The 27,813-nt window shown below is 38.9% G+C and overlaps 2 protein-coding genes across 2 annotated transcripts in view; both read left to right on the top strand.

Moving 5' to 3' along the window:
• mep1ba (meprin A subunit beta a) overlaps nt 1–27,813 on the top strand; it is a 507,054-nt gene that overhangs the window by 301,089 nt on the left and 178,152 nt on the right. The window lies entirely within an intron of this gene.
• LOC311305534 (uncharacterized protein) overlaps nt 1–27,813 on the top strand; it is a 38,181-nt gene that overhangs the window by 8,604 nt on the left and 1,764 nt on the right. The window contains exons 8-27 of the mRNA XM_084433306.1: nt 11,977–12,119; nt 12,373–12,594; nt 12,787–13,026; nt 13,173–13,294; nt 13,418–13,687; nt 14,000–15,568; nt 16,403–16,454; nt 17,935–17,996; nt 19,086–19,193; nt 23,065–23,223; nt 23,335–23,473; nt 23,772–23,941; nt 24,027–24,161; nt 24,265–24,450; nt 25,200–25,879; nt 26,160–26,302; nt 26,575–26,796; nt 26,898–27,137; nt 27,231–27,349; nt 27,450–27,761. Coding sequence (XP_084289432.1) covers nt 11,977–12,119; nt 12,373–12,594; nt 12,787–13,026; nt 13,173–13,294; nt 13,418–13,687; nt 14,000–15,568; nt 16,403–16,454; nt 17,935–17,996; nt 19,086–19,193; nt 23,065–23,223; nt 23,335–23,473; nt 23,772–23,941; nt 24,027–24,161; nt 24,265–24,450; nt 25,200–25,879; nt 26,160–26,302; nt 26,575–26,796; nt 26,898–27,137; nt 27,231–27,349; nt 27,450–27,761 — 5,293 coding nt within the window. The remainder of the gene's footprint in view (nt 1–11,976; nt 12,120–12,372; nt 12,595–12,786; nt 13,027–13,172; nt 13,295–13,417; nt 13,688–13,999; nt 15,569–16,402; nt 16,455–17,934; nt 17,997–19,085; nt 19,194–23,064; nt 23,224–23,334; nt 23,474–23,771; nt 23,942–24,026; nt 24,162–24,264; nt 24,451–25,199; nt 25,880–26,159; nt 26,303–26,574; nt 26,797–26,897; nt 27,138–27,230; nt 27,350–27,449; nt 27,762–27,813) is intronic.

Raw genomic sequence — 27,813 nt, 5'->3', positions numbered from 1 at the left:
ACACAATAATGAGTGTCTGAACTGAATGCAAATCAAACAGTCGTGTCCCGTCTTTGCGTGTTTCTCAGAAACCAAACAAGCTCTGACAAGAGTAGCCTAATAATCAGCTCAGATAAATAGCCTGTACATTTTCTACTACTTGATAGAGAGGGCATTTATGCAGGTGTATTCTTTATAGTTTGTTCAGATTTGCATTTATAAGCTTTTTATAGAGTCAGACTCCTCTTATTTGGGATTAAGTCCTAACATGGGTCCTTATGGGTCCATAAGTCCTTATTTGGGATGATTGTCCTAACATTAGGCAAGGCAAGGCAAGTTTATTTATATAGCACATTTCATACACAATGGCAATTCAAAGTGCTTTACATAGAAGAAATTAAAATAATAAAAAGAAATAAGAATAATTAAAACAGTTTAGAAAAATAAAAAATAAAATACAGTACAAACAGTCGGACGAACATTGGCACAGTGCTCATTCAGTAAATGCATAGTTAAACAGATGTGTTTTGAGTCTGGATTTGAATGTGACTACAGTAGGAGCACATCTGATCTCCTCTGGAAGCTGGTTCCAGCTGCGGCTGGCATAATAGCTAAAAGCAGACTCGCCATGCTTAGAGTGAACCCTTGGTATTTCAAGCTGATATGATCCTAATGATCTGAGTGATCTGTTGGGTTTATATTCAGTGAGCATATCTGCAATGTATTGAGGTCCTCCTAGGCCATTGAATGATTTATATACCAGTAATAATACTTTAAAATCAATCCTAAATTTAACTGGGAGCCAGTGTAAAGACCTGAGGACTGGTGTGATATGTTCATATTTTCTGGTTCTGCTCAGAATCCTGGCGGCAGCGTTCTGTATGAGCTGCAACTGTCTTATGGTCTTTTTGGGAAGGCCAGTGAGGAGTCCATTACAATAATCCACCCTGCTGGTGATGAAAGCATGCACAAGTTTCTCTAGGTCTTGTCTGGAAACAAAGCATCTAATTCTTGCAATATTTTTCAGATGATAGTATGCTGATTTAGTTATTGCTTTGACATGACTACTGAAACTAAGCTCTGACTCTAGTGTCACACCAAGATTCCTGACTTGATTTTTGGTTGTTTGACCCCTAGAGTGAAGGTATGCGTTCACCTTGAGAACTTCATCTTTGTTTCCAAACGCAATGACTTCAGTTTTGTCTTTGTTTAACTGAAGAAAGTTTTGACACATCCAACTGTTGACTTCATCAATGCATTGGCACAGGGAGTCAATGGGGCTATAATCGTTGGGCGATAGGGCTAAGTAGAGCTGTGTGTCGTCTGCATAGCTGTGGTAAGCAATTTGGTTCTTTCTCATTATTTGGCTCATTGGGAGCATATACAGGTTGAACAGGAGTGGCGCAAGAATTGAGCCTTGAGGGACTCCGCATGTCATGGATGTCCACTCAGACTTATGGTCTCCTATACTCACATAATAACCTCTCCCATCTAAGTATGACCTGAACCATTTTAGGACTATCCCAGAAAGCCCCACCCAGTTTTCCAGCCTGTCCAGAAGTATGTTGTGATCGACAGTGTCAAATGCAGCACTGAGGTCGAGTAGTACCAGCACTGATAATTTGCCTGAGTCAGTATTTAAGCGAATATCGTTTATTATCTTTATGAGCGCTGTCTCTGTGCTGTGGTGCGGTCGGAAACCAGATTGAAAATTGTCAAAGTATCCATTCGAGCATAAGAATTTGTTCAGCTGATTGAAGACAACTTTTTCAATGATCTTACCTATGAAAGGAAGATTTGAGATCGGTCTATAGTTGCTTAATATGGTCTTATCCAGATTGCTCTTTTTCAGGAGGGGCTTGACAACTGCAGTTTTTAGGGAGTTTGGAAAACTCCCAGAGAGAAGTGAAGCATTTACCACTTCTAGAAGATCTGCTTCTAAACTGTTTAACACACTTTTGAAAAACGATGTGGGAAGTGTGTCAAGAGCGCAGGTTGATGTTTTAAGGTGCTGTACGGTTTCTTCCAAAATTTTGCCATCAATTTCTTTGAAATCAGACATAGTAACTACTTTCTCAGGTGGTTTGATCTGTCTGACCCCAGCGCAAGACAAGGATGTGCTGATCACCTTTCTGATATTATTGATTTTCTCAGAGAAGAAAGAAGCAAACTCACGGCACTTGCTGTCTGAGAGCATTTCACTGGGAATCTGGCTTGGGGGGTTTGTCAGTCTCTCTACAGTAGCAAAAAGAGTGCGTGTGTTGTTTAAATTGCTGTTTATAATATTTGAGAAGAAAGTCTGTCTAGCTTTGCCTAGTTCCATATTGAAAGCATGAAGGCTGTCTTTGTAGATGTTATAATGGACTACAAGTTTTGTCTTCCGCCACATGCGCTCTGCTTTTCGGCATTGTCTTTTCATATTTTGCACTGCTGTTGAGTTTCTCCAAGGTGCCTTTTGTCTGCTATTCTTCTTCCTGACTTTCACAGGAGCAATATCATCAATTACACCTTTAACTTTTGAGTTAAAAGAATCAAGGAGAAAATCAACAGAGTCTGCAGATATGCTTGGTGTTAAAGATATAGCCTTCATAAATAGGACACTAGTGTTCTCATTTAAGCATCTCTTCTTGACAGACACAGATCTAGCTTCAGTGGCAGGAGAGATCAATATATCAAAGAAAATACAGAAATGATCAGACAGTGCTACATCCTTAATAACAATCGATGAAATGTTTAGACCCTTACTGATAAGTAAATCTAAAGTGTGTCCACGATTGTGTGTGGGTCCATGTACATGCTGAGTCAGATCAAAAGTTTTTAAAACAGTTTTGATTTCTTTTGCCATATTGTTTTCTGCATTATCTATATGGATGTTAAAATCTCCAGCAATGGCAAAACAGTCAAACTCTGAGGTAATTGTTGATAACAGTTCTGTAAAGTCCTCAGCAAAGGCTGGAGAGTATTTTGGAGGCCTGTAAATAATGATGAGTAAAATGCGTGGAGCACCTTTTAACACAATACCCAGATATTCAAAAGACAAGTAATTCCCAAATGATATTTGCTTACATTGATAGATATCTTTAAAAAGAGCAGCTAGACCCCCACCTCTCTTAACAGCTCTGCAGACACTCATAAAAGTAAAGTTAGGAGGGGCTGCTTCATTGAGGATTGTTGCACTGAAGCTGTCTTCTAGCCAGGTTTCATTTAGAAGCATAAAATCCAGGTTGTTTGTGGTTATTAAGTCGTTGACTAGAAGTGATTTATTTTTAAGTGAGCGAATGTTTAAAAGAGCTAACTTAACAGACTTACTTTTCCCCACAGCAATATTAGTTTGTCGTGTAATAGGCACCAGATTAGTTGGGTTTGCTGTACGGCTATTGAAGGCCTTAGACTTTCTATCATGTAATAGAACAGCAATAGAGGAAGATACAGGCACACTGGGTTCCCGCTTGTTTTGTAAACATTTGAGAAAGTTACTGTTATCAAAACGGGGACCCGACACATATCACTGAGAGCTGGTATCAGTTGTTTTTGGTTCACCTCGAGCAGAAGGAGGAGGGTGTGGGCCCTGGCGTTGTGGCAGAGGCCGAAGAGCTCTCACAGGAGGAGGGGGAGGGCGAGCTGGGCCCGCAGGCTTTGGTGGTAGTGGTGCCTGTCTTTTTTTAGTTGGTATCTGGGGGCTTGCAGCAAAAGAGTGGGATAGTCTGGTTCCAGCATGCACCAGTTCTTCCATTTTCTGTGAGAAGCACAGTAATGGCGTTGCAGGGGAGAGGGAGAAAGTGTCTGGTGAAAGGGGCTGTTGCTCTGGTGTTATAGGAGGCTGTAATATGCTGTCCTGGCTTCCCTGGCTGTTTTCCAGGAAGTCGTCCTTGGGTGCTGAATCTTCAAGCAGTTCTGATATGGCTGTCTGTGGTGAGCTCTGTGTGCAGGGCTCAGCTGAGATTGTGTCCGTGAGCAGAGGTTGTTGTGGCGGAGTGGTGTTATCATGTCCATTTTGCTGCTGAAGTGAAGTCCCGTGGTCATTCTTACTGTGTCCAGGTGTGTGTGTGCCGTTCAGATTGAGTGGATTGGCACAAACCGCAGAAGGATGATTTAGGGAGAAGTAGATATTGTCCTTTAACACTCTTGAACCAAGTTTGTTTGGGTGATGGCCATCCCGATGAAACAGTTGTCGTTGACTCCAGAAAAGATTGAAATTGTCAATGAAGTTCACTGCTTTTATATTGCAGGTTTTTTGCAGCCATGTATTTAGCCCAAGCAACCGTGAAAACCTGTTTGTTCCTCTTGCTGGTAGTGGTCCACTGATGAATGTTTGAACTTTCAGTCTTTTAAGTGTTTCAAAAAGTTTATTGAAATCCTTCTTAAGGAGTTCTGACTGCTCTTTATGAATATCATTCTTCCCCACATGTATGATGAGTCGATTAGCAGTCTTATGTTTCATCAGAATGTTCTGAAGTTCCCTGTTTATATCAGAAGTTGTTGCTTGTGGAAGGCAGCACGTAGTTGTATCCCTGTTGCTAATGTTTCTGATTATGGAGTCCCCCACTATCAGAGTCCTGGGCCCGGCTGCGCTCTGAGCTGAGTGCCGCTGTCTGCTCGACCTTGAGCGCCAGTTAGCATCAGTGTTAGCTACTGGCCTATTCAGTCTGTGTTCGATCACATTCATCACATTTGTGGATTCCTCATTTACATTCATTAGTACTTCAAATCTGTTCTCAAGATGTATAGGCAGTGGTAGCAGACCAGTGTTTGCAATCCTTGTCAGAGCTGTATCTGGGGTAGAGGATGCTACTGCGGTAATATGTGATGCTCGTGACAATCTGATGTCTCGAGTGCCTTTGGGTTTAGCTCCCTGTTTGTGCCATCGATTAGTAAGTCGATCGGCTTGTTTCTCTACCTGTCGAGGAGTACTAGTTTCATGGGACTCACCGGTATGCTGAGGGTGTCCATGACGAAGCTCTGTTGTGTGCTCCGTCTGGTTTGGTGGTCCCGTAAGTAACTTTGTTTCTAGAACTGCAATCCTTTGTAAAAGTCTGTGGCAGTTGGTGCAGCAAGTAGATTCCAGAAGAGGCATTTTCTCTTATCCTTGTAGGCAGTTGTGTTTTCCTTTCCCGGAATGTAAGCTGGTCGGGTAAAAGAATTCTCAGTTTTTGTAGTAATCCAAACTTTGTCGTATGAGCACTGTGCTGATTTGCTGAAGTTAAAATTAGATGATAAAAGGAAATAAAATAAAGGAAATAAAATATAGAAAAAATAGGAGATAAAATGTAAAAGCGATAGAGCGATAGAGCAAAACGCGGAGCAGTAAGCAAGAGCGTCCGAACAGTAGCTGAGCAGGAAGTTCAGAGTTCCTCTGGAAATGTATTGTTTAATGCATTTAACATGCTTATTTAACATTGGTGGTGGTTGAGGAGATTCCCCCCTTCTATGTAAAGTGATTTGAGTACCCAGAAAAGCGCTATATAAATGTAACAAATTATTATTATTATTATTATTATTATTATTATTATTATTATTATTATTATGTATTATTACTGTTTTAATTAGAACCTTTTTAATCACGACAAGCTCCTGAGTTGGGACTCGAACTCAAGTCACCCGAAGCACAATCGCATTACACTTCAAAGCATTGCCTATATGAGGCTATTGGCTCAAACAGTTAGAAGATATTTAAATAAATGTTATAATCATAATAAAAATATTATTTAATCAGTTATACAAGGCAAATTTGTTCAGTACTACGAAGAATAAGGATAGGCTGTAAAACCACAGACATAATAAGGGTCTTCTCAAGTAATTGTATGAACTTCCGAGTAAAGCCCCGCCTTCTTCCGGTTTTATCAGTAGACAGATACAGATACGAGTAATTATGAGATTGTTAACAGATACAGATGGCTATGCTGAGCACCCCTAGTGCCTGTAATATATGTCATTAACAACTTTTGTCTGAACTCGAACCCGGACCCGTCCGCATCGGAGGCGGGGGTTGTAACACGGAGGCTAAAGACCGCAGTCTCTAGCGTCAGTCACTAAAGCGCCTCTTGAGATTAGGGGAGTGAGGTTTACACACACAGCTCTCACTGGCCTACGTCTGTTACACAGGCATGGCAACGAGACACCATGGTAACATTTGTAACCTGAGACATTCCCGTTTCGAATGGGAACTCGGCACTGCGCCCTAGGACGCTATGTATACAGACGTTAACTAGGACCCTAGGACGCTAACAAATACCCACACAGGGAATGTGTGCTCTAACAGCTAAGACTCCGTAGAACTAGCTGCCGGAGTCACTATTCCCATTCTATAGGAATGCACCAGAGGCTGTAGGTTACATTATTCCATACGCCCATAGCCCAAGCTGCACGCACAATGACAAGGGAAGTCCCGGCTTACATCCTTCCTGTTTTCCTTGGAGAGCTGAGTAGAAAGTCTCGGCCCACAAGCAGCTCAAGGACTTGGTATTACATATCATGAATACCTAAAGGGAATATGTCCAATGATTAATAGAATATAAATTCTGGCTTGTCACTTCTGGGGGATGTAAAGTATCCAATCTACCACCAGGGAGGCTAACTTTGCTAACTCAGCAGCGAAGGCCTACAACCCGTTTGCACACAGCACCTCCCCATAAGGAGGCCTCCAATGAGAAGGAATTTCTATCAGGCAATAACCTTTCACACCGGATTCTATAGACGGGGACTGGGAGTAGATACTCTGCATAAAAACCCTCTGAGCGAAGGGGAGAACTCTAGCTCAACCTCTAACTGCTGGTGAGCAGATGCCTTAGCATGAAGACTCTCTGGAATGAGGGGAGGCCTAACTACACTCTGTCCACAAACAGTTCACCAAGGAGGCTCACAGAGAGCCATACACACTGGAATCGCCTGTATAGGCAGAGCTCTAACAAGCGGAGGCCTCAGCATAATGACTCTAGAAACAAGAGAAGGCCCAAATACACTCTATGCTATGACAGATCTCTCTAGGAGGCTCAGAGAGAGCCATACAACTCTAGACATTATCCAGGCAAGGCCATGGGGAGTGGAGGTCTCAGCAGGACGACTCTCTAAAATGAGAGGAGGCCTAAAAACATGCTGGCATAAATACCATCTAGCCAAGGAGGCTCAAGAGAGCCATTCACATTGGTACCATCATCTAGACCAGGGGTCGGCAACCTTTTTGTCATAAAGTGCCATTTTTAAGTTTCCGAGTTCATCACTGTGCCACAACACACATTTAGCCTATATATATATATATATATATATATATATATATATATATATATATATATATATATATTATACACACACACACACACACACACACACATTTTACATTTTCATAATAGCTAACACAGAAATAGTACAAAAAATTTAAATATTCTCTTGAAATTTGTTTTAGATTTAGATAGACAAATTACAGTATTTATAACTCCTAACTAGAGATGCACCGATTACAATTTTCTAGGCCGATTCCGATTTCCGATTTTTCATTGAGTTTGACCTGCCGATACCAATTTTAGCCGATTCCTATTTCATTTTACACTTTACAGCACACACAAATATTTATTTTCTATATATATATATTTTTTAATAAAATACCATATCCTTTTACCCAAACTGAATAATAAAAACAAGTTTAAATGGGTACATTTTTTATAAATATTTTTGAGTCTTCATTTTCTTTTCTGACATAACCTAATCCAGTTCATGTTAAAACACACTAGACATTTTGGGCACTTTTGTTTGAAATCATATTTATTTTGTCCATCAAAAGTGGGCTTTCACTTTCATTGAGCGTGAGCAGCGCAGACAAAATAGACTCGGCGGCGAAACCCGCGCTTCACTGCTGCTCACGCGCTGCTCCTGCTCCCGCGTGAATGCACTCATTGATTAACATGCACGCCAAAAAAAATATGCGTGAAACGGCCGTAATTCACGAGGTTTCCTACATGTGCGTTCCGTGTTTTTTTACTATGAGGAATTATTACATCAAAATGTAGATCTGTGTGCAGGTAGACTACTTTATCTGAATGAAATACATACACTTCTCTCGCATTTGCGCGCGTGCCAGCGATTAACCCTCCGCGTGCCAGTGTTGGCACGCGTGCCTTAGGTTGCCTACCCCTGATCTAGACTAAGCTCTAAAGATCAGAAGGATAGCCTCATCAAGGAGGCTCTCGGAGAACCATACAACTCAAACCGGACCTCTGCGGAGCAGAGGCCTTAGCAGGATGGCTGTCTAGAGTGAGAGGAGACCTAGAAACACTCTACCCTAAAGACAGTTTCACCAAGGAGGCTCACAGAGAGCCATATGCATTTCCTTCAACTCTCATCCCTTCCCTGTCACTTATGGTGTTCCGCAGGGTTCTGTTCTTGGCCCCATGCTTTTTCTGATCTATCTTCTCCCCCTTGGTCACATATTCAGGAAACACAACATTAATTTTCATTGCTATGCAGATGACACCCAGCTCTACATCTCCAGTAAACCCGACAGCATACTCCCACCCTCCTCCCTAACCAACTGCCTTCATGAAATAAAGTCCTGGTTCACCTCAAACTTTCTCAAACTTAACAGCAATAAAACTGAACTTCTACTCACTGGCACCAAATCCACCTTAAGTAAAATAAACAATTTCTCAATTTTCATTGACAGCTCCTCCATTTCCCCCTCCCCTCAGGTAAAGAGTCTGGGTGTCATCCTAGACAGCACCCTCAGTTTCAATGCACACATCAATAACATCACTCGTTCAGCCTATTTCTACCTCAGAAAAATCCACCGTCTTCGCCCTGCTCTCACTCCTCTCTCCACTGCCGTTCTTGTCCATAGCCTCATCACTTCCCGAATCGATTACTGTAACTCTCTCCTGTTTGGTCTCCCTCAAAAAACCCTCCATAAACTCCAACTTGTTCAGAATTCTGCCGCACGCATCATCACTCACACACCCTCCATAAAGCACATCACCCCAGTCCTCCAACAGCTCCACTGGCTCCCCATTGTACACCGTATCCACTACAAAATCCTGCTCCTCACTTTCAAAGCCATCCATAACCTCGCCCCTTCATACCTGACTGACCTCATTCATATTGCCACACCAGCCCGCTCTCTCCGCTCCTCCTCCTCCCTCCATCTCATTGTCCCGCCCGCTCGCCTCATCACTATGGGGAGTAGGGCCTTCAGTCGCTCTGCTCCCCAGCTCTGGAACACTCTCCCCCCTGACCTCCGCAACTCCGATTCTCTCAAACACTTCCAATCCACACTCAAAACTCATCTGTTTAGACAAGCCTACTCACTGTGACTACTATTGCATTATCCTCCTGTACTGCTTTTAACTGATGTATTTTAACATGGTTTATGCTAGTTTTTAACATAGTTAGTTTTTAGTTTGTTCTAATGTACCTTTTTGTAAGGCGACCTTGAGTGTCCAGAAAGGCGCCAAATGAATAAAATGTATTATTATTATTATTATTATTATGACGGCCAAACCTGAACCATAGGGAGCAGGTGCTCAATTCTCATCCCTTGAGAGAGAATCAAGCAACAAAGGAGCTTCTCAAAGTAACCTCATCATAAAGAGCGTGTTCAACACCCTCGAGAGCTGAACGTGCTCCACTCAAACGCCATTTTGACTCTATCATTTAATCAAGAATCACGCTAGAACAGTCACAAATGAAAGTTCCTTTGACTCCCTCGAGAGCCTCGTGCTCGTGCAAGAGCTAACTACTATCCGTCAGGTGATAACAAAGAAGTGACCATGTCTCTTTCAGTCAGTCTCGCGAATGCATCACAAAGAGTGCCTCACAATGAGCGCATTCAGCCCCTTTGAGAATTGAATGCACATGCTCCTTACCCAAACATATAAGTCACAAGTCATATGTCCTCAAGTGTCAATACGCTCATATTTCTGAAAACATACTTCCTGAAATGCTTGGCTGAGTATTCCATAGTGACTGCCTTCACACATACACAAATAAATCTTGAAGTCAAAAGAAATTGATGATGTGTACTACAGGCGCCCTCTTATACTCACGGTCGCACCGGTAGTGATGTGTCGGGCTGTTGCCAACCAATGACATTGTCGCGTTTAGACACATGCTTCAGACACCGTTCAGACAGGAGGTGTTCCCCATAGCGTCCTAGGATGCAGTGCGAGTTCCCATTTGAAAGGGAACTACACACAGCTGAAATGATTTTCCAAATGCTTGATTTACTAATGAAACTAAAACATGATAACTATAGCTTACGAAAGCTAAAGCAAACAGACAAAAATACATTGATAATTCTCTAACTTTAGAATAATGGGAATTGTTTTTAAAGCACTTGACAGGACTCACAGGACCGCTTGCATGACTGGACAGGAATGTGTTTATTTCTTATACGTTAAACCACGCACAAAAACGTTTTGATTATTAATTTATACTGGCATAAATACCAAATACCTTAATTTTAAGTGTGTCAAAATAAACTGCAAAATATAGCAGCCACACCATGTATCAAAATAAACTACTGTATTTTTGTATTTTAAAAATACTAAAAAATACTTTTACAGGGGAGCGTGAAATTTCTTTGCATACCTTCCATTAATTGGCCTATTTGATCTATCCCTTCACCATTACACTGACTCAGTTGATTAAGTAAGCAATGTTTGATAGCAACAGCTTTTCTCTGCCCGAGTCATGTAATAAATCTGAAATGTGCAACCAGTTAACAGATCAAATTTTCACATATCCCTGTGATCTCCCAGATGAAGGTTAGTTTTAAAGTAAGCAACCATTTAATGTTTAACAGTTTGCGAATGACACATAATTGTATCCTTATATAGTTAGTTGATGTTTGGTAACGAAGGGCCTACTTTGCATCAACAACACTGACTCAATGACAAACAAGGCATTCATAAGAAGACCAGTCATTCATACTTTATTCTTATTATTTTTCGTGCACAACCGACAAACTTAACTTAAGCTGAAAGTAGCAAGCTAACGTTAACTGTGGGGCTGGTGCTCGGTATAATAGTTTTCAAGATCATTATGTAAATTGCTAAACTATTTAGCCTAGGCTACTAAAACGAACACCAAAACTTAACATGAACTGTTAAAAATAATAGCAATTTATGCAAATGTATGGAAAGCTGGCAGCCAACACGTTTCTTATCTTGACCACCTTCTTCCATATGGATACATTTTCTGTTCTGATCTCAAAAGGTCTGAGCAAACTACTGAGTAGGCACCAATCAGAGGCTGCATTTTTATGATGTCATGTAGACTTCTTACAAAGTATTTTACAGTATTTTAAAAATACAAAAATACAAAACACTCAAGTATTTTGATACAAAATATGAAGCCATTTTCATCAATCCTATCAAATACAAATTACAAAATACTATTTTATATTTGAAATACATATTTGAAATACATGTATCATAAATACTGCCCATCCCTGAGTTGACTAATATGGAACCAGGGGCCAGAGATCTAGACTGGAGTTTTGTTTTTTGTTTTTTGTTTTTTTTTACAAATTTATTGGTTTGTCAAGACTAAATAAGAATTTAAAATGTTACAAAAATACATACTCACATTCTTGGCGCATTCTCTTTTTTCTGCTCCGGACAGATAGCTTCGTTTGGAAGCCATAGCCATATGTCAAGAAGCATATGTCATTATCTGCCACACTGCATGATGTCCAAAACAGTTATTAAATAAATATAAATAATACATTTCTACATGACTCCGCTAAAGTTGAATCCACATTTGTGTTTGTTATAAAAATATGTTTACATTATATAGTGATATGCTACTTAAATAATCTTCGAGAGAAAGGGGGCCCCCTGATGGTTTGGGGGTCCTAAGTGTAGTTTGCGAATAGGGAGGATTGGCACTGATTACACTCAATCAGGTTTGTTAAGAAGCATTATTACACCTTGGTTTTACAAAATGTGATAAACTATTCCTGTAATAAACCCCAAATGTAGCAATCAGGTAATGTTCCATGTTTGTTTATAGATATGCAAAGGCATATGACCCTGACAACTGGATTTCTATTGACGTGGACACTGCTGAGATCAAACTCAACAAGTTACCAGATCGTGAGTCTCCATATGTGGTAAATGGGACCTACTATGCCAAGATCCTCTGCATTACAGATGGTTAGTAGGAACAAAGAGTCAGTACATTATGTTGGGAACCTTTACATTAGCAGTCAAATATTTGGACACACCTACTTTTTTTTTTATTGTTATCGACAATTTAGAGTACAGTCGTCACACTTTACACTCTGTTTAATTTCTCTCAACCAACTTCATGAAGTGTGTCCTGGGTGATTTTTAAACACTAGTATATATTAAAAGAAGATTTAAGAAGGTTAATTGCAACATGTTTTGTGTTTGTTATACATTTTAGAGCTGCACCCTCAGACGTCTACAGGGACTATAGCCTTGCAGGTGGAGGACCTGAATGATAACTGCCCCAAACTCCTTAATAATGTGCAGACTGTCTGCAGTGATACTAGAGTAGTGAATGTCACAGCAGAAGATAATGATTCATATCCCAACGGAGCTCCACTGAAGTTCAATTTGATACAAGAGAAGACAAGGGCCAAATGGAACTTGCAGAGCATAAATGGTAATACCAAACAGAACTACCAATTAATCTCTGTTTTTCGATAATAATATCTTATGAAACATATTCAGATATTCATGTAAATGTCTAATGTAATTTATAGCAACATATAAAGTAGATAATGATTTTTCTTGTTCACTTTTGAGTTGAAAGTAACCTCATAGTCAGGTCTCTAACTGTTTCTCACCTCTTCAGATGTAAGTGCTTCACTGCTCTCTAAAGATGACTTATGGCCTGGCTTTTACGAAGTCACCATGAAGATCAGTGACATGCAAGGACTGGCCTGCCCCGATGAGCAAGTCCTCCATTTAGAAGTTTGTACCTGTTCTGAAGGCATGGTTTGTGGTGCAAAAATGGCAGCAGTACACACTACATCAGCCACTCTTGGAGCGCTAGGAATTAGTTTCCTGATTCTAGGATTCCTCTGCCTAATCTGTGAGCATGGTTTACTTTGCTATGGTCTACTACTGTAAATATAAAGCTTAGTTACCTGTAAAGTTGACAGGCTAAAATGGTCTGGATCAAATTATTTTTGGTAACATTGTAAAATAGTGTTTGTGTTTCTATCTCTGTTTTTTTAGTGGTGCTCATGGTCTTAATAAAATGTGAATGTGGGAGTGTTAGAGGAAATTTTATTGACATGCCATTTGAAACCAAGCAACACCTTATCTCCTATAGCACAGAGGGAAAAGGAGAAGACAAGGTAAAAAAAAGAAAAAAAAATCCCTTCATGATGTCACACAGCTCATAATTATATTCTGAGGGAACAAGTGACAGTGTAAAACACTTTTGTATTATGTGATAATTTCTTCTGTTTCTCTTCCAGGATGTTCTTCTGATGAGCACCCCGCCAAACCTCAACAATGGATGGGGTGATAAAATAGCAATATCCAAAAAACCTTCAGGAATGGTGGAAGCTATAAACTATAAAACCCCAATGGATGACATTAATGTACAGCAATCAAACCAACTCTATAAGGGTTCTAAAATGGTAGGAATGATGCAGGAGAGTGCATTTGGAGGCTTTTACTGTGATACTGACGGAGCAGATATGGAAAACTCTAAAACCAACTTTCTAAAAGAATACTTCACGCAAGTATGTTATTATTATTATTATTATTATGTGTTGTATGGAAGCATTTTGTAACACATAAAGGGATAGTTTATCTAAAAATGTTGTTCCAAAATGTGTATGACTTTCTTTTTTCTGTGGAACACAAAAGAAGATATGTTTAAGATTGTTTAAACTGTTTCCGTCTGTATAATGAAAGTAAATGGAGTCCAAAAAACACTGGATCCCACTGACTTTCATTCCACAGAAGAAAAAGATTTGGAACAACATGAAGATATTTTATGAACACCTCATTCGATTACATTTAAAATGATATTTTCTTTCATTCTTTTGCAGAAATCTATGTATATAAAGTGTGATTCTCCAGAGGAAGGATTGAAGAAGTATGATTATGAGGGTGAAGGATCTGTTGCCGGTTCTGTTGACAGCTGCAGCTACAACGAGTCCAATGATGACCTGGAGTTCTTAAACAACCTGGGTTTAAAGTTCAACACCTTGGCTGAGGTTTGTGGATTTGGACAGACTCAATCTATGTCTCAGGCTGACCCAAATGTTATTGTAAATACTGTAGCGACAACACCAACCACAACTGCATTTACTGGAGTATCTTCCAATCACATGACCAACACTGTCCAACCCAGTCCTGTGGAGATAACTGTCAAGTCACCACTTGTCCAAACCGCACCTAGTCATGGGATGGCCGTACAGGAGCCTATGTACTTCGCATTCGACCAGCCAATGCAAAGCAATGTTTTGTTGTCTGAGGATGGTCTTGGGCAAGGTTTTTACATAAATAATGGCACTCCAGAAGCTAACATACTTCTGACTCAAGGTAATGGCCATGCACTTGCACATTTAGGTAGTGGACAGCAGGGCATCATTGGTGATTCTGTCTTGTACTCTCAAATTGGACCTCAAAATCCAGTCATGATTAATGAATGTTTAGGTGAAGTTAATCCTATGAGAATCCAGAACCTTTCACCAAGTTCAAACTTTGTAATGATGCCACAGCAACAACTAGATGGAACTGGTTCGCTGCAGATGGTTAAAGTACCTGTGGGATCGGTTGTATCAGGAGAGAGCGGGCAGGGTAGAGTAACTCTTATGGATGGTTCAGTCAATGGAAATATGGTATTAGTCAGTGGTCTTGGTCCAAATCATCCCATGAGCCCTCAACCAATTTACCAAGTGAGTTCTCAGGAGTTGAGTGGACCAATACATATGAACCAAAGAATAATTGATGGCTCCGTTTTCAGTGGACCAATACATATGAACCAAAGAATAATTGATGGCTCCGTTTCCAGTGGACCAATACATATGAACCAAAGAGTAATTGATGGCTCTGTTTCCAGTGCACAGAATGATGGACAAGGGACAGTAACAACTCTAGAGAGTCGTGTCAATGGAGGTAATGTTTTAGTAGGAGGCTCTGGAACTCTAGTGAGCATGCCTCAAATTGCAAATATGCTCCTTTCTCAAGTGCGCCAAAAATCAAGTGCTCCTTTCTCAAGTGCTCCAAACATTGTATCAGGAGAAGGTGTAGCGAGCAGACTATTGATTAGTGGTCCTCCTATTGCAGAGGGTCATGTCAATGGAGGTAACTTATTGGTTACAGGACCAGGCCAGTATCCTTTGTCTATGAGTGCAGGTACTACAAGCCTAGTGAGCTTGCCTCACGTTTCTACTGGACAGGTAAATAACAGTCAGCTATTAGTAAGTGGTCGCTTCTCAAATGTTCAGAACATTGTATCAGGGGAAAGTGGACAGAGTAGACCATTGGTTAATGGTCCCTCTATTCTAGATAGTCCCATTCAGCGTCCACTTGCCAGGAGTCCAGGAGCACTTAGTCCTGTAGGATTGCCTCAGGTAGCAAACAGACAGTTATTCCGCTCTGCAGTGTCCAGAGTTCTGACTTAATTGGTTATGACACGATCCACAAGATCCAAAGGACATGTAACAAAATGGGCACCTGAATGTTTAGGAGGGATCAATTCCCAATTTTAATACCATTAAATACCATCATTCTCACGGTGGAATTGCTAACAGAGAAACAGAGAAACTATTTTAGGCATCAGATGAATTAGAAGTATTCAATATTATAATGACAACACGTGGTCATGAGCATTTTTGAGAATTCAACATTTTTGCAGTGTGTTTTGAACATGTTTAAAGGCCAATAATGTTAATAAATAATGTTTTACAAAGGGATAAGGTATTTTACAGAGTAGACTTTAAAGGACAGGTTAGCACATTAGACATTTTATAAAGCAATTAATAACTTGATTAACAATAAATAATTAAATATTTATTATGTAGCCATTTCTTATGTCTGATTATGTAGCATTTAAATGTATTGTAAAGTTTTTTTTTTTCATAAATTGAATAATCAAATGATTTGAATCACTGGAATATGAATATTTATGTTGACTGATTTAAAATTGTTGATTATTATTAGTCAGTCAGTTCAGACAGTGATATGATTCCATGATTTCATAGCCTAATTGCATTACTATAAACAGAGGGGAGGAGTCAAAGTTATGTCCTATGGAAATCATACCACAGATACTATTGTATTTTAAAATAATTGTTTCTCTTGGGATTTTTGTTGGCGAAACTACGACTGTGGTTTAATAGACTGTGATAAACAGTGAAGTTAAGTTGTTGGCAAGATGGCCATTCATTGTTTTTAAACACAGTGTTGTCTTGAGCATGTTAATAATGTATCTTATTTTTCAGTAGCTTGAAAAAGCTGCCCTTAACAATGAATTCCAATCATTACTGAATGTTGAATGTACATTATAACTATTCAAGTTTATTAGTATAGCACTTTTCACAATGCATAATTGTTTCCTATTATGTGTGTTTTGCATTGGATATGCATTTGGAAGCTGTTACCTCTATTGTTACTACTGCACCAATATAAAAGCAATGAATAAATAAATATATATATATATATACACATATATGGCTAGAGTTATATTTTGTGATTCACACCATCTAGTGGCATGAAACTGTGTTGATGTTTTTACCACACTGGTCGTCGGGTGTTTCCTTTTGGTTGATATTTTCCCTGGGGCAGACTGCATTTTGGTGAAAGGCGTAGTAGCACATGAACTTGTAGTGCAGGTGAATTATCAAAGTTCTTTGAAGTATTGCCAGTCTGTTTAGTGTAACCAAAACCTATTTAAACTCTTAAGCTACATTCACGAGTTCATTTGCCCATATAATATTTAAGCTTATAAGGTTAAGCGCATTTGGCTTGTTGTCCTCAGTGGAGGGGCTCGAGGAAGCAGCTTCAACTCTAGCTTAGATATACCCCCCAGTTGGACTACTAATGCTAGGATGATGAGTATGGTAGCAAGATGCCTAAATTATGTTAGTGGAGTTGGGGAGGTGGAGGGATGCCAAAACAGCTGATGCCAGAGCAAGGTGAACGGCTGCTTATATGCTCCGGCAGTTATTTGAAAGATTAGATGAGTTCACTCCTCCCGAAATTACGTTGTGAACTTCACTTATATTAAAATATCAAACCAAGTCCAATTTGGTTTAAAGAAATAGAGTTCAAGCCATTTTCAAGCAAAACATTTCACAAAAAGTGGTTTGTCAGATTTCAAATGATAAAACAATGCTCAATACTAAAGTATTGTGACACTTTGTGATTTTTTTTTTTTTTTTTTTTTTTACATTTGTAAATGTTTGTAGTTAATGTGAAGAACTACACTTTTACTCTGCTGCTATGTAAGCTTGAGGAGAACTGACTTCATCCAGCCACAAAAAAAAATCACCTTGCTTAAAAGTCATAGAAAAATTACTCAGAAAAACTTAGAAACATTTGGTTTGATATCTTGCTACCAATGCCATGAAATTCCTTTTTTGGGAGACCATTACATGTTTCACAACCTCACATTCAGCACTGTATCTCATAGTCACTGTATCTTTTTACAGTTTAAATATGTTGAATTAGCTTCTTTCATACACAATGTGAATAAACGTGAAGGGTGGATGAGAGAGAGAGGTTGTAGGGGGCTCCTCCACATCAGAAAACTCTCACGCTTGGGTGTGTACAAGAGAAAGTTCTGTTTCAGACGCCCCACCCAAAAAGTGATCAGTAACCTGCCCAACCCCCCATGCCCCCTCTCCCCCTCCTCCTCCTCCCCCTCCTCAAATCCTCTACACAAGCATAGCTCTGATCAACAGCTCAGGACTGAAAGAGAAGAAGGACTGGAGAAGATACCAGAAACAAGGACTGACCGCTTACATCTGATCTACAGCTGTCATGTCTCCCATTTGGCTTGGACGAATATGTTTGGTCCTGCTGCTATGCAGGATTGTGGTGAGTGACACTGAACCAACAGGTGTTTTGGCATCAAATAAAAATTTTTACTCATTTAAACAAATGTAATTATTACAGATAATGTTATTTGTTAGCATACGTGTATAGTATGTTAACAATAAAAGTGCAGTATCTTTAATCAACAAACACACTTGCTGCTCTTGATCATTCTAACTTGTAAAACTGTTTTTCTTGAAACTGTTTCCAAAAAAAAAAAATAGCCTATATATTTTTTTCAAAGCTTTTGTATGGGATTATACCTTGTTAAATGGATAGATTTTGTCTGATCAGTTCTAAAAAGACAAGTCATATATTGATATATTCCTTTATATATAAAGTAGCAATTACATTATACATTACAAAATCATGATAGTCACTAATTGTTGTGGCCTATTGTCATCTTAACCACTGGCAGTGAGAGGTAACTACCACTCATCATGGTTAATATAAAAAAAATGCCTGTGGGGAGCATAGTCTCAAGTTTAAACTTGCACTCTTTGCTACAGCAGCAGATTCTTACAATAGACAAAAAGTGAGAGAGGCATTGCTGTCACCTCCGCAAGTATGTGTACTCAGTTTACTGTAAAGAGGACAGATTTACAGTACATATGTGTGTGAGTGTGTGTGTGTTATATATATATGTTGCCATGGCCAGTAATAAATAATTCACAAAAAGCATTTACAAGCCTGGAGAGAAAGATCAATGCTTTCACAGAATGCACACTAGTGCTCCAATAGTCCATAATACATTTTTGTTAGTGTTCACACACTTGAAAATAGCATTTGGATCTATTTTTATTAACATTAGTTGCCAACCATACACATTTGAAATAGATCAAATTGACATGACTTGTGATGAAATAGTCACTAAAATGTATTAAGAAAAATTCCCAACGATCTTCACTTGAATAGTGGGATTAGATATTCTTTACCTAATGACCAGACAATTTTAGTCTAGTGCAGATAAATAATACATTTTTCATTTATGTAAAAAATAAATAATACTGAATGTATGGTAAACAAAGGAACGTCAGTGCATTGGATATGTACTTAATGTCATACATTCTGAAAAAATATAAAAAAATGTAGGCATCAAGAGCCAACAGCAGATCTAATCGAAGGAAACGAGAGTGGATTCTTCCACCAACAAGACTGTATGAGAATGTTGACTACAGAAAAGAGGAGTATGTGGCAAAAGTAAGTATTTTACATGTTCTACTTTTTTCTTCTCTTTTTTTTTCTGTACACAACCCAAAGACATATTTTGCTTGCATTGGGTGGTGCTTGAGATCTGGTTCTACTGGTTCTTAAAGCTTTCAAGCTGTTTCAAGCTGCCCTACTCCCCACTCATACCACTCAGTATATCCTTCTGAGTCCCAGCAAAACAAAAGCTGAAAGCATTTAAAAAATATATATATTTTAGTTATATTTTTTTATATTTGCATACACTTGAATTAAAAGTGCATTCATACAGGGCCGTCGCCAGAACATAAACCCCCGGTTTCACAGAACTCCATTCTTGTTGATGTTGTTGGTCGAAGCCGCGTAAGGCGTTTTGCTTGATACAAACTGTTGCATGTCACCAACAAAATTAGATTTTGAGATTGTATGCATTATGCAATGTACGGACGCACAAAGGAATCACATATGACACAAACCTACGGTACTGTTTACTTATATCTATACATTACGCTACAAACAAATTTGTTTTTAGAGTTTACACAGGGAAATTATTATTATTATTTTTTATAAGATAAGTCGATCACGGACAATTGCACGACATGATTCAGTATATGGCACTTCTCATTCATTTCTATGCTATCTGCAAACAGTGATTGACTGTCAAACAATTATGTACAAAATTCGAAAGCGGCTGTAATGTGATTGGTTATCAACCCAAACAGCAACATATTGTCGACCCAGATCCGGTCTACATCTGGTACGCGTGGAATCCACATGCCAGAAGTGGCCCGGATCTGTGCCTTCACTAATTTGCTGCATGGGCAAGGCACACGTTATCCAAGTTTGCAGTTCGATTTCTCCAACGGTAGATCGAGCCAAGGACCCTCGTATCTTCCAATAATAAGACCATCTCTGGCTGCGCAGACTGATCGGTGAATGACATCAAACTACCGCAAGAACTGTTAGAGAGCAGACACTGAGACACAGAGTACTTTGCTTTGATGTCATACATTGATCGGTCTGCGCAGCGCCACTTCAAGTGGAACATAATGGGGCTGCTTTTGAGTCCAATTTTGTATGCCCTTCCTTCACTAACTTCCCTCCATCTTGTTCACACGGATGTATGTCATTGCCTACATTTCACGAGTACCCACTACTGGTGTAATCCTTGCAATGTGTTTAAATGGAACACTAAGCCCTGATCAATTGGAATCCGATATGAAGCTGTACTGTTTTATAGCCTAGTGTTTTTGTTTGTTTTTCTGCATAGGCCTGCATGTATGCTTGTGCTGTTTTTATATAAACAAGTAGCCTATTAAATATGTATAATTTATATAAACTATAAAATATTAAAAATCTACAAACGAAAATGATAACAATACAATAAACTATTACTGTGTACAAAACAGTCAGCTTAAGGTAACTAGGCTACTAATAAAATGCGGTAAATTAAGCGTGATCCGCTGTGATTTCACAATCATGTTGCATTACGGTCAGATCTGCCTGAACTGTAGGCTACATATTCAGTAGACTTGCTCCCTCGATCAAAATGAGGGTCTACTTCGCTCATCCACTTGACGAAGTTAAACGCACTCCAAAATGGTGGTCGGCATTCCCCCGAGGGAAGTGTTTCGGAAGTTTGCGTGCATAGGGGAAAGTGGGGTGAGTTGTGCCAGTTTTTACTCAAAGTGACTTTAAAGTGAGGCCATGGCAGTAATGCCTTCAACTTAAGGATGTACATATATTTCAGGATGTGGTGCATCCCTGAGAACAATAACTTTGGATCTGAAATAAATTGTTTCAGAAATATAGCTTTTGGGAAAAAAGTGGTCTCATGGCACAACTTGCCCCTGGTGCGGGGGAAGTTGTGCCTTTGGGGGAATACATTGGGGTAAATTGTGCCAGTGATTTCTGAAGTAAAACAGAACATTTTAATGTTATGAACCGTAATGCTGTATGAAAGCAAGACAAATTCAATACAAAATTACTCATTTAAGGTTTATTTAGATATTGTCACCCTGGAATACCATAGCATGCGTTTTTCCTACTATGGTCAATTGCATAGGGATTTTGTATTGAACATAACTCTGGATCACAGTGTCATAGAGACAAGGGGGCGGGCTCATTTTACTCAGACGACCAATTAGTCTCTCAGGATCATTGTGAAGCTATCAAGCTACGCCCTAGCAACCATTTAGAGCACCATAGCAACACAATATGTGATATTTGTGACTCATTTCAGGCAAAAAGGCTTTGGCAATAGATGTCTGTTGACATAGCGCTGTCTGTCAATTATGTAACATATAAGAATAAAGTGACTAGGCTAATTTCTAAACATACTATTGTGACATAGGCCACTTAAAAACGGAATAAAACTTCTCTTTAATAACATAGTGCAAACTCAACAAATAAAGTAAACAAATAGCAGGCAGGCCTAAGTCAAACAATGATGAGGCATTCCCATCTCCTTACTTCTCAAGATTATCCCCTATGTGAGTATGTAGGTCTAGGTGGTCTGGATCTGGCACAACTTAACACAGGCCCTTTGGCACAAATCACCCCAGACCCACAAGTTTGAAAAACTAGCATGATCCAGCAGTTAAGAGCTAACATCATGCTAACTGTATAGACTCATTGTGTAGCCTACTAAAGCACTAAAACATGTATGAAATGTTTTCAAATTTGTCTATAATTGTTCAGACACTACAATCAAAAAACCTTAATCATAGAAATTTTACTTTGAAAGGGAAAAAACTGTTTTTTGCACTAAAATGTGCTTAACTCTCATGCCTTTTGCTTTTCAAAATTATGTGGTCACATGACCAATTTCTTCTATGGTTTTCCAGAAACAAGGGGTGGAACTACTTCCCCCCTGGCACAAATCACCCCACTCTCCCCTAAGCCCGATTCAGACGGCATTAGTTTAACAAGGGTAGATGGAGTAATATAATTTTATCACAGGATGTCTGTAATATTAATGGCCAATTCGCACGGGACAATTAAGATATCTCAGTAAAACTAGCAGAAGTGGGAGGAGTAACTCGATTTATGCACCGGCATCACCCTGTCTTCATGTGCATATTACGTGCTTACATCATGTGCGTAAATTATAACCTATATTTATAAAACAGTTAGGTCCGGTCGAACAACGTTTTAATAAAATTCTGATTGGATTATGTTGGTAATAGGCACTTAACGCAAAAAGAAGTTTCTTGCCTCTAATGCATACGTGCTTTCGACCTTCTCTTTGATCTTAATGGCATGTGGAAAACACTTGAGTTTTGCCACAGATTTGTCCCACTGTCTAACTGAATGCTTTTTCAAGCGCCTCCATACTAGAAAAAATAAAAACTTTAAAACAGGAAATGACGGAATATTGACATATATACAGCGGGTCTATTCGTGCAGGATTAGTATTACATGAGGCCATTTTTCCGGACCTTTTTAAAGAAGGTAAAAGTCGGCGTAATCTTATACTGACATTGTCCGTAATGATTAGGCCTACTGAGATGGCACATTCGGACAGGACTAAAATCACTGAGAAGCTCTGGAAATAATTACTTTACCCCACCACTCCACGTTAAACTAGTCCCGTCCGAATAGAGCTAAAAATTGGAGTTAAACGCACCCCTAGTTTCAGGTTGTCCTGCCCTCCCGCCATTAAACACGTCATCAGAGAAGAGATGACGCTGCAAGAGGGAGGGAAGTTATTTTAATTAAAGGTTATGAGGGCACATGAATAATACTTTTTTTTTAAAGATGTGCAAAAATAAAAAAATTTTAATAAATACAGCAATTTTGTCTATTTTGATTTTTGCTAATGTGACCATTTTTACAGTCACACATTTTAATACTCAGTATTCACGATCTTGATCTTTTTTTTTAGATCCGGTCTGATAAAGATATTAACTGGCAGATGGTGCAATATGGACTATCAGGTCATGGTGCTGACAAGGCACCATATCATTTGTTTGTAATCAATCCTGAGAATGGCTTTGTTAGGGTCACCGGTCTGCTGGACAGAGAGAAAACATCCTTATACAATGTGAGTTGTGCCCCAGGTTTGGGTAATTAATTTCATGAAATGATGATTGACATAATGACTGCAATATGAGTCCTTAAAAAACACATATTTTCTTATTTTTCTCTTATATAGCTGACTGGCATAGCAAGATTTCGTAACGGATCAATAGCTGAAGAAAACATTGAGCTGAAGATTAAAGTTGAGGATAAGAATGATAACACACCCATAATCAAATTACAAAGGGGATCTGTGAAGGAAAGCAGCAAGATTGGTGGGTTGTGTTACCACATCATTTTTACTTTTTTTCTAATCAACTGTAGCAGTTTCCCAACTTTCTTAACTACACACAGCTTTCTCTGTTCTACAGGCTAAAAGGTTATAAATTAAAAACATAATATTTTATACATAGGTTAGCCTAAAATAGCACACTTTTTGATGATGTTTATATGTTACTGCTTCAATAATAACTGTTTTAAGCGAGTCTCATTGTGTTTTAACATTATCATACACCCCCCCTAAATACTTAACATAAATGACACTTTTTTGTCAACGATCTTATGAAACTACAGGAACACCTGTCATGCAGATAACAGCTACTGATGCGGACGAGCCAGGCACTATCAATTCCAAGATAGCATACAGTATAATAAATCAAACACCAGCGGAATCCAAATGTATGTTCTCCATTGATAAAGCAACCGGGAAAGTCTATGTGAAGGAGAAAACCCTGGATCGAGAGGTAACTGATATGAAAACTGGCACTGCATAACATTGAAACTGCATGATCATTTAAATTCTGGTTTTTGGCCAATTCTCTTTTACAGAGACAAGACACATATACTTTAATAGTTCAGGGAGTTGATATGAATGGAGCTCCATCTGGCAACACAGGAACAGGCACTGTGCAAATTCATATTTTGGACATAAACGACAATGTTCCCACTCTTGAGAAAGAAAATGTAAGATCTTAAAATAACCTTGCCTGCAAGCTGTGAAACATAAATGTTTTATTTAAAAAAAAAATGTGTGCTATAGTATCAGTTAGTGTCTTTCCTCTGTTAGTATTCAGGCAGTGTTGATGAAGGTGTGACTGATGTGGTTGTCATGAGAATTAAAGCCCTGGACAAAGATCTGAAATTCACTGATAACTGGCTGGCAGTGTTTGATATTCATAAAGGAAATGAAGACGATCTCTTCACTATTGAAACAGACCCTAAAACGAATGAGGGAATTCTAAAACTTGTCAAGGTAAATTATTTTTCTTTACTTTTCATATTATACGATTTGTTGAGGGGTCAATGACTTGTTTGTTTTGTGCTAGCTCTTAATTCATCGAAAAATACATTACAAATGCAATTCATACATTAGTTCAATACACCTCTTCTGATAATAATGCTTTAAATTATTTTATTATTATTATTATTATTATGATTATTATGGTATTATTATGATTATTATTAAGTTAAAACATGTCAGGGTGGTACAACTGTCCTGATATCATAATAAAAAATAATAATAAAAAAAATATATAAAAATATATACAGTATATATATATATACACTCACCTAAAGGATTATTAGGAACACCTGTTCAATTTCTCATTAATGCAATTATCTAGTCAACCAATCACATGGCAGTTGCTTCAATGCATTTAGGGGTGTGGTCCTGGTCAAACACAGTATTAGTATGGTGTTCCTAATAATCCTTTAGGTGAGTGTATATATATATATATCTTAAAAAAGTTACCATCACATATCTAAGGAAAATATGTTTATAAAAATATACATTTTCTTGTTATACCACGCAAGTCATTAAATTGAACCTTTTCTTCAAATTTGTGTACAAGTTTTTCAAAACCATTTTCAAGTTTTTTAAGAACTTGGCACATACATTTTAAACTAGATTTTAAAAAGATTGTTATTTTTCTTGTATGTCATCAGCGTTGAGACATATCATATTTATATATCCTTTTTTCTTGTCCATGTCTACATCTGAAGCCTGTTGATTTTGAAAAGATCAAAGAATTGGACCTCAGCTTGGTTATATCAAATGTTGCTCCTTTTATAAACGGAAGCGCTTTAGAGCTGGACGTTAATCTGGACAGGGATGGAGTAGGACCTGGAGCGGGCATGGGAGCAGGAGCAGGAGCAGGTGCAGGTGCAGGGGCCGGGATGGGAACAGGATTGGGAGTGGGGTTAGATGTGGGAGTAGGTGCTGGACTGGATGCTGGACTGGATGCTGGACTGGATGCAGGACTGGATGCAGGAGTGGATTTGGGTGCTGGATTGGATGTAGATGCTGGACTGGATTCTGGATTGGGTCTGGGTGCTGGAGTGGACGTTGGAGTGGATGCAGGTGGTAATACTGGACTTAAACCTGATGGTAAGCCTGGAGTTAAGCCTGGAGCCAAACCTGGCCCCTCACCTGGTGTCAAGCCTGGATCTAAACCAGGAACAAAACCTGGCACTAAACCTTCTGGCAAACCTGGATCTGAGCCAGCTGGGAAAGGTTACCCAGTTAAGATCAGTGTAAACAACCTACCTGATGGCCCTAGCTTCTCACCTTCTTTAAAAGACTTCCCAGTGTCAGAAGATCCAGAAAATGAAGATTTCCCAATAGTGCTGGGCACCTTCGCTGCTTTGGATGGTGATACTGGAGAACCAGCTGAAAATGTGAGGTGAGCTTTGATACCAAGTTCACAAAGTAATGAATTGTATTATAAAGTGTACAGCTAGTTGTTATATTAATATTAATTATATTATTTTTAATATTAAAATTACTTTTTAATATTGAATTATAGTCATTGATTAGATTTGTAAATAATGATATATTATCGATTTATATCATTGTTATTATTGATGCATATTATCAAATGCAGTACTGTTGTTTATATGGGGGCCTAATAATCTTTGATCCACTATGTTCATGTCATTGTTTTGTCATTAATTGAATACCAGGTATGCTAAAGGTCATGATCCTGATAACTGGTTAACTATTGATGAGGAAACTGCTGAGATTAAACTGACGAAGGTTCCTGATCGAGAATCAAAGTTTTTGGTAAATGGAACCTACTTCGCAAAGATTATCTGCATGACTCAAGGCAAGCATCTTTTTTCATAGGTTATTTGCATAGGATATTTTTTCAAAGACTTAGGATAAGGGTTAGCCTACTGAGGTCGAAAAAAAAATGCTGAAATGCTTTTGACCTCCAACCTTGTCAGGAAGCCAAGTATTTATGTTCAAAAAAGCAGAGAACCTGTTAAACTACTTTTTCGAAAGAATGTCGGAAAGTGTTCGGACTGCAAGTCCAGAATGGGTGGGTTTGTAATACTGAAGGCTGTTAAATGGGTATTTTTCTTTCAACATTTTTAGATGTGCCATCTAAGACAGCTACTGGGACAATAGCATTAAAGGTGGAGGACTCAAATGACCACTGCCCCACACTGACCAGCACCTATCATCAAACTTGCGATAATAATAAAGTGATAAATGTCACGGCTTTCGATGAGGACGCTGATCCAAACGGTGCACCTTACCAGTTTGTTCTGATAGAAGAGGAGAGTGTGGGAAAATGGGAGATGGTGCCTATAAACGGTAAAGACAAAGCAGGTTTAGTTACTTAAAACACACTAGACTAGACAAACTCGAATGCAGTTTATACGAGTTACCAGAGTGTAATTATCTCTTATTTGTAGGAACAACTGTGAGCTTTCATGCACAGGAGGCTTTGTGGCGAGGCATCTATGAGCTGACAGTGAAGATCTCTGATGCTCAGGGTCTGTCCTGTCCAGACAGTCAAAAGTTTGAGGTAGAAGTGTGCACCTGTGAGAAAAAGGGCTCATGTGGACCGAGGCTAGCCGCACAACGTGGCTTCCCGTTGAAAATAGGTGCACCAGCCATTGGCTTGTTCCTCAGCGGCGCAGCTTTGCTCCTGTGTGAGTTATCCGTGGACTGTGCGCAACACATTTGTACAGCTTGTCATCCTTATAGAGATTATAATACAAACTCTGTGTTGCTTGCATTTTCAGTGGTACCTTTCTTACTGATCTTCTGTCAGTGTGGGACCTTGAGCAAGTTCACAGATTTGCCCTTTGAAGCTAAAGAACATCTTATTTCATATCACACTGAAGGCATAGGGGAGGACAAGGTAAGAAAAAGCAATTAACTCAGATGCAAATATAAAATTAGAACTTGAGTTTATATCATAAAACACAGTTTACAACATGTGGACATGATTTTGTATATAGGAGGTTCCTCTTCTCAGCAGCCCTGTTGCTACAATAGACCAAAAACAACTGTTCCAGGATGTCAAGGTTTCCAAAACTGTATCCACAATGGCCTTTCAAGCTAGTGTTGCTAATGACAGCAGAAAGTTCAACCATGAAATAAACGATGGGTTTACAGAAACTGACAGCAGGTTTCAGTACCGGAAAAACACCCTTTCAAAGGCCAACCAGCGCAACAGTGATCTCTATTCTGCATCATTCGTACATGAAAAACAGGACATTTATGTGGATATGGCAGTTGGAGATGAATTCCTGAATGAATACTTCTCTCAGGTATGAGGTTATATCAGTTTGTAGCATCTTATTCAAATTTAAATGAATGTAA

The sequence above is a fragment of the Rutilus rutilus genome (genome assembly GCF_951802725.1).
Source record: "Rutilus rutilus genome assembly, chromosome: 15".
In the NCBI taxonomy this organism is placed as follows: Eukaryota; Metazoa; Chordata; class Actinopteri; order Cypriniformes; family Leuciscidae; genus Rutilus; species Rutilus rutilus.
This window is presented reverse-complemented; position numbering and strand designations above follow the sequence as displayed.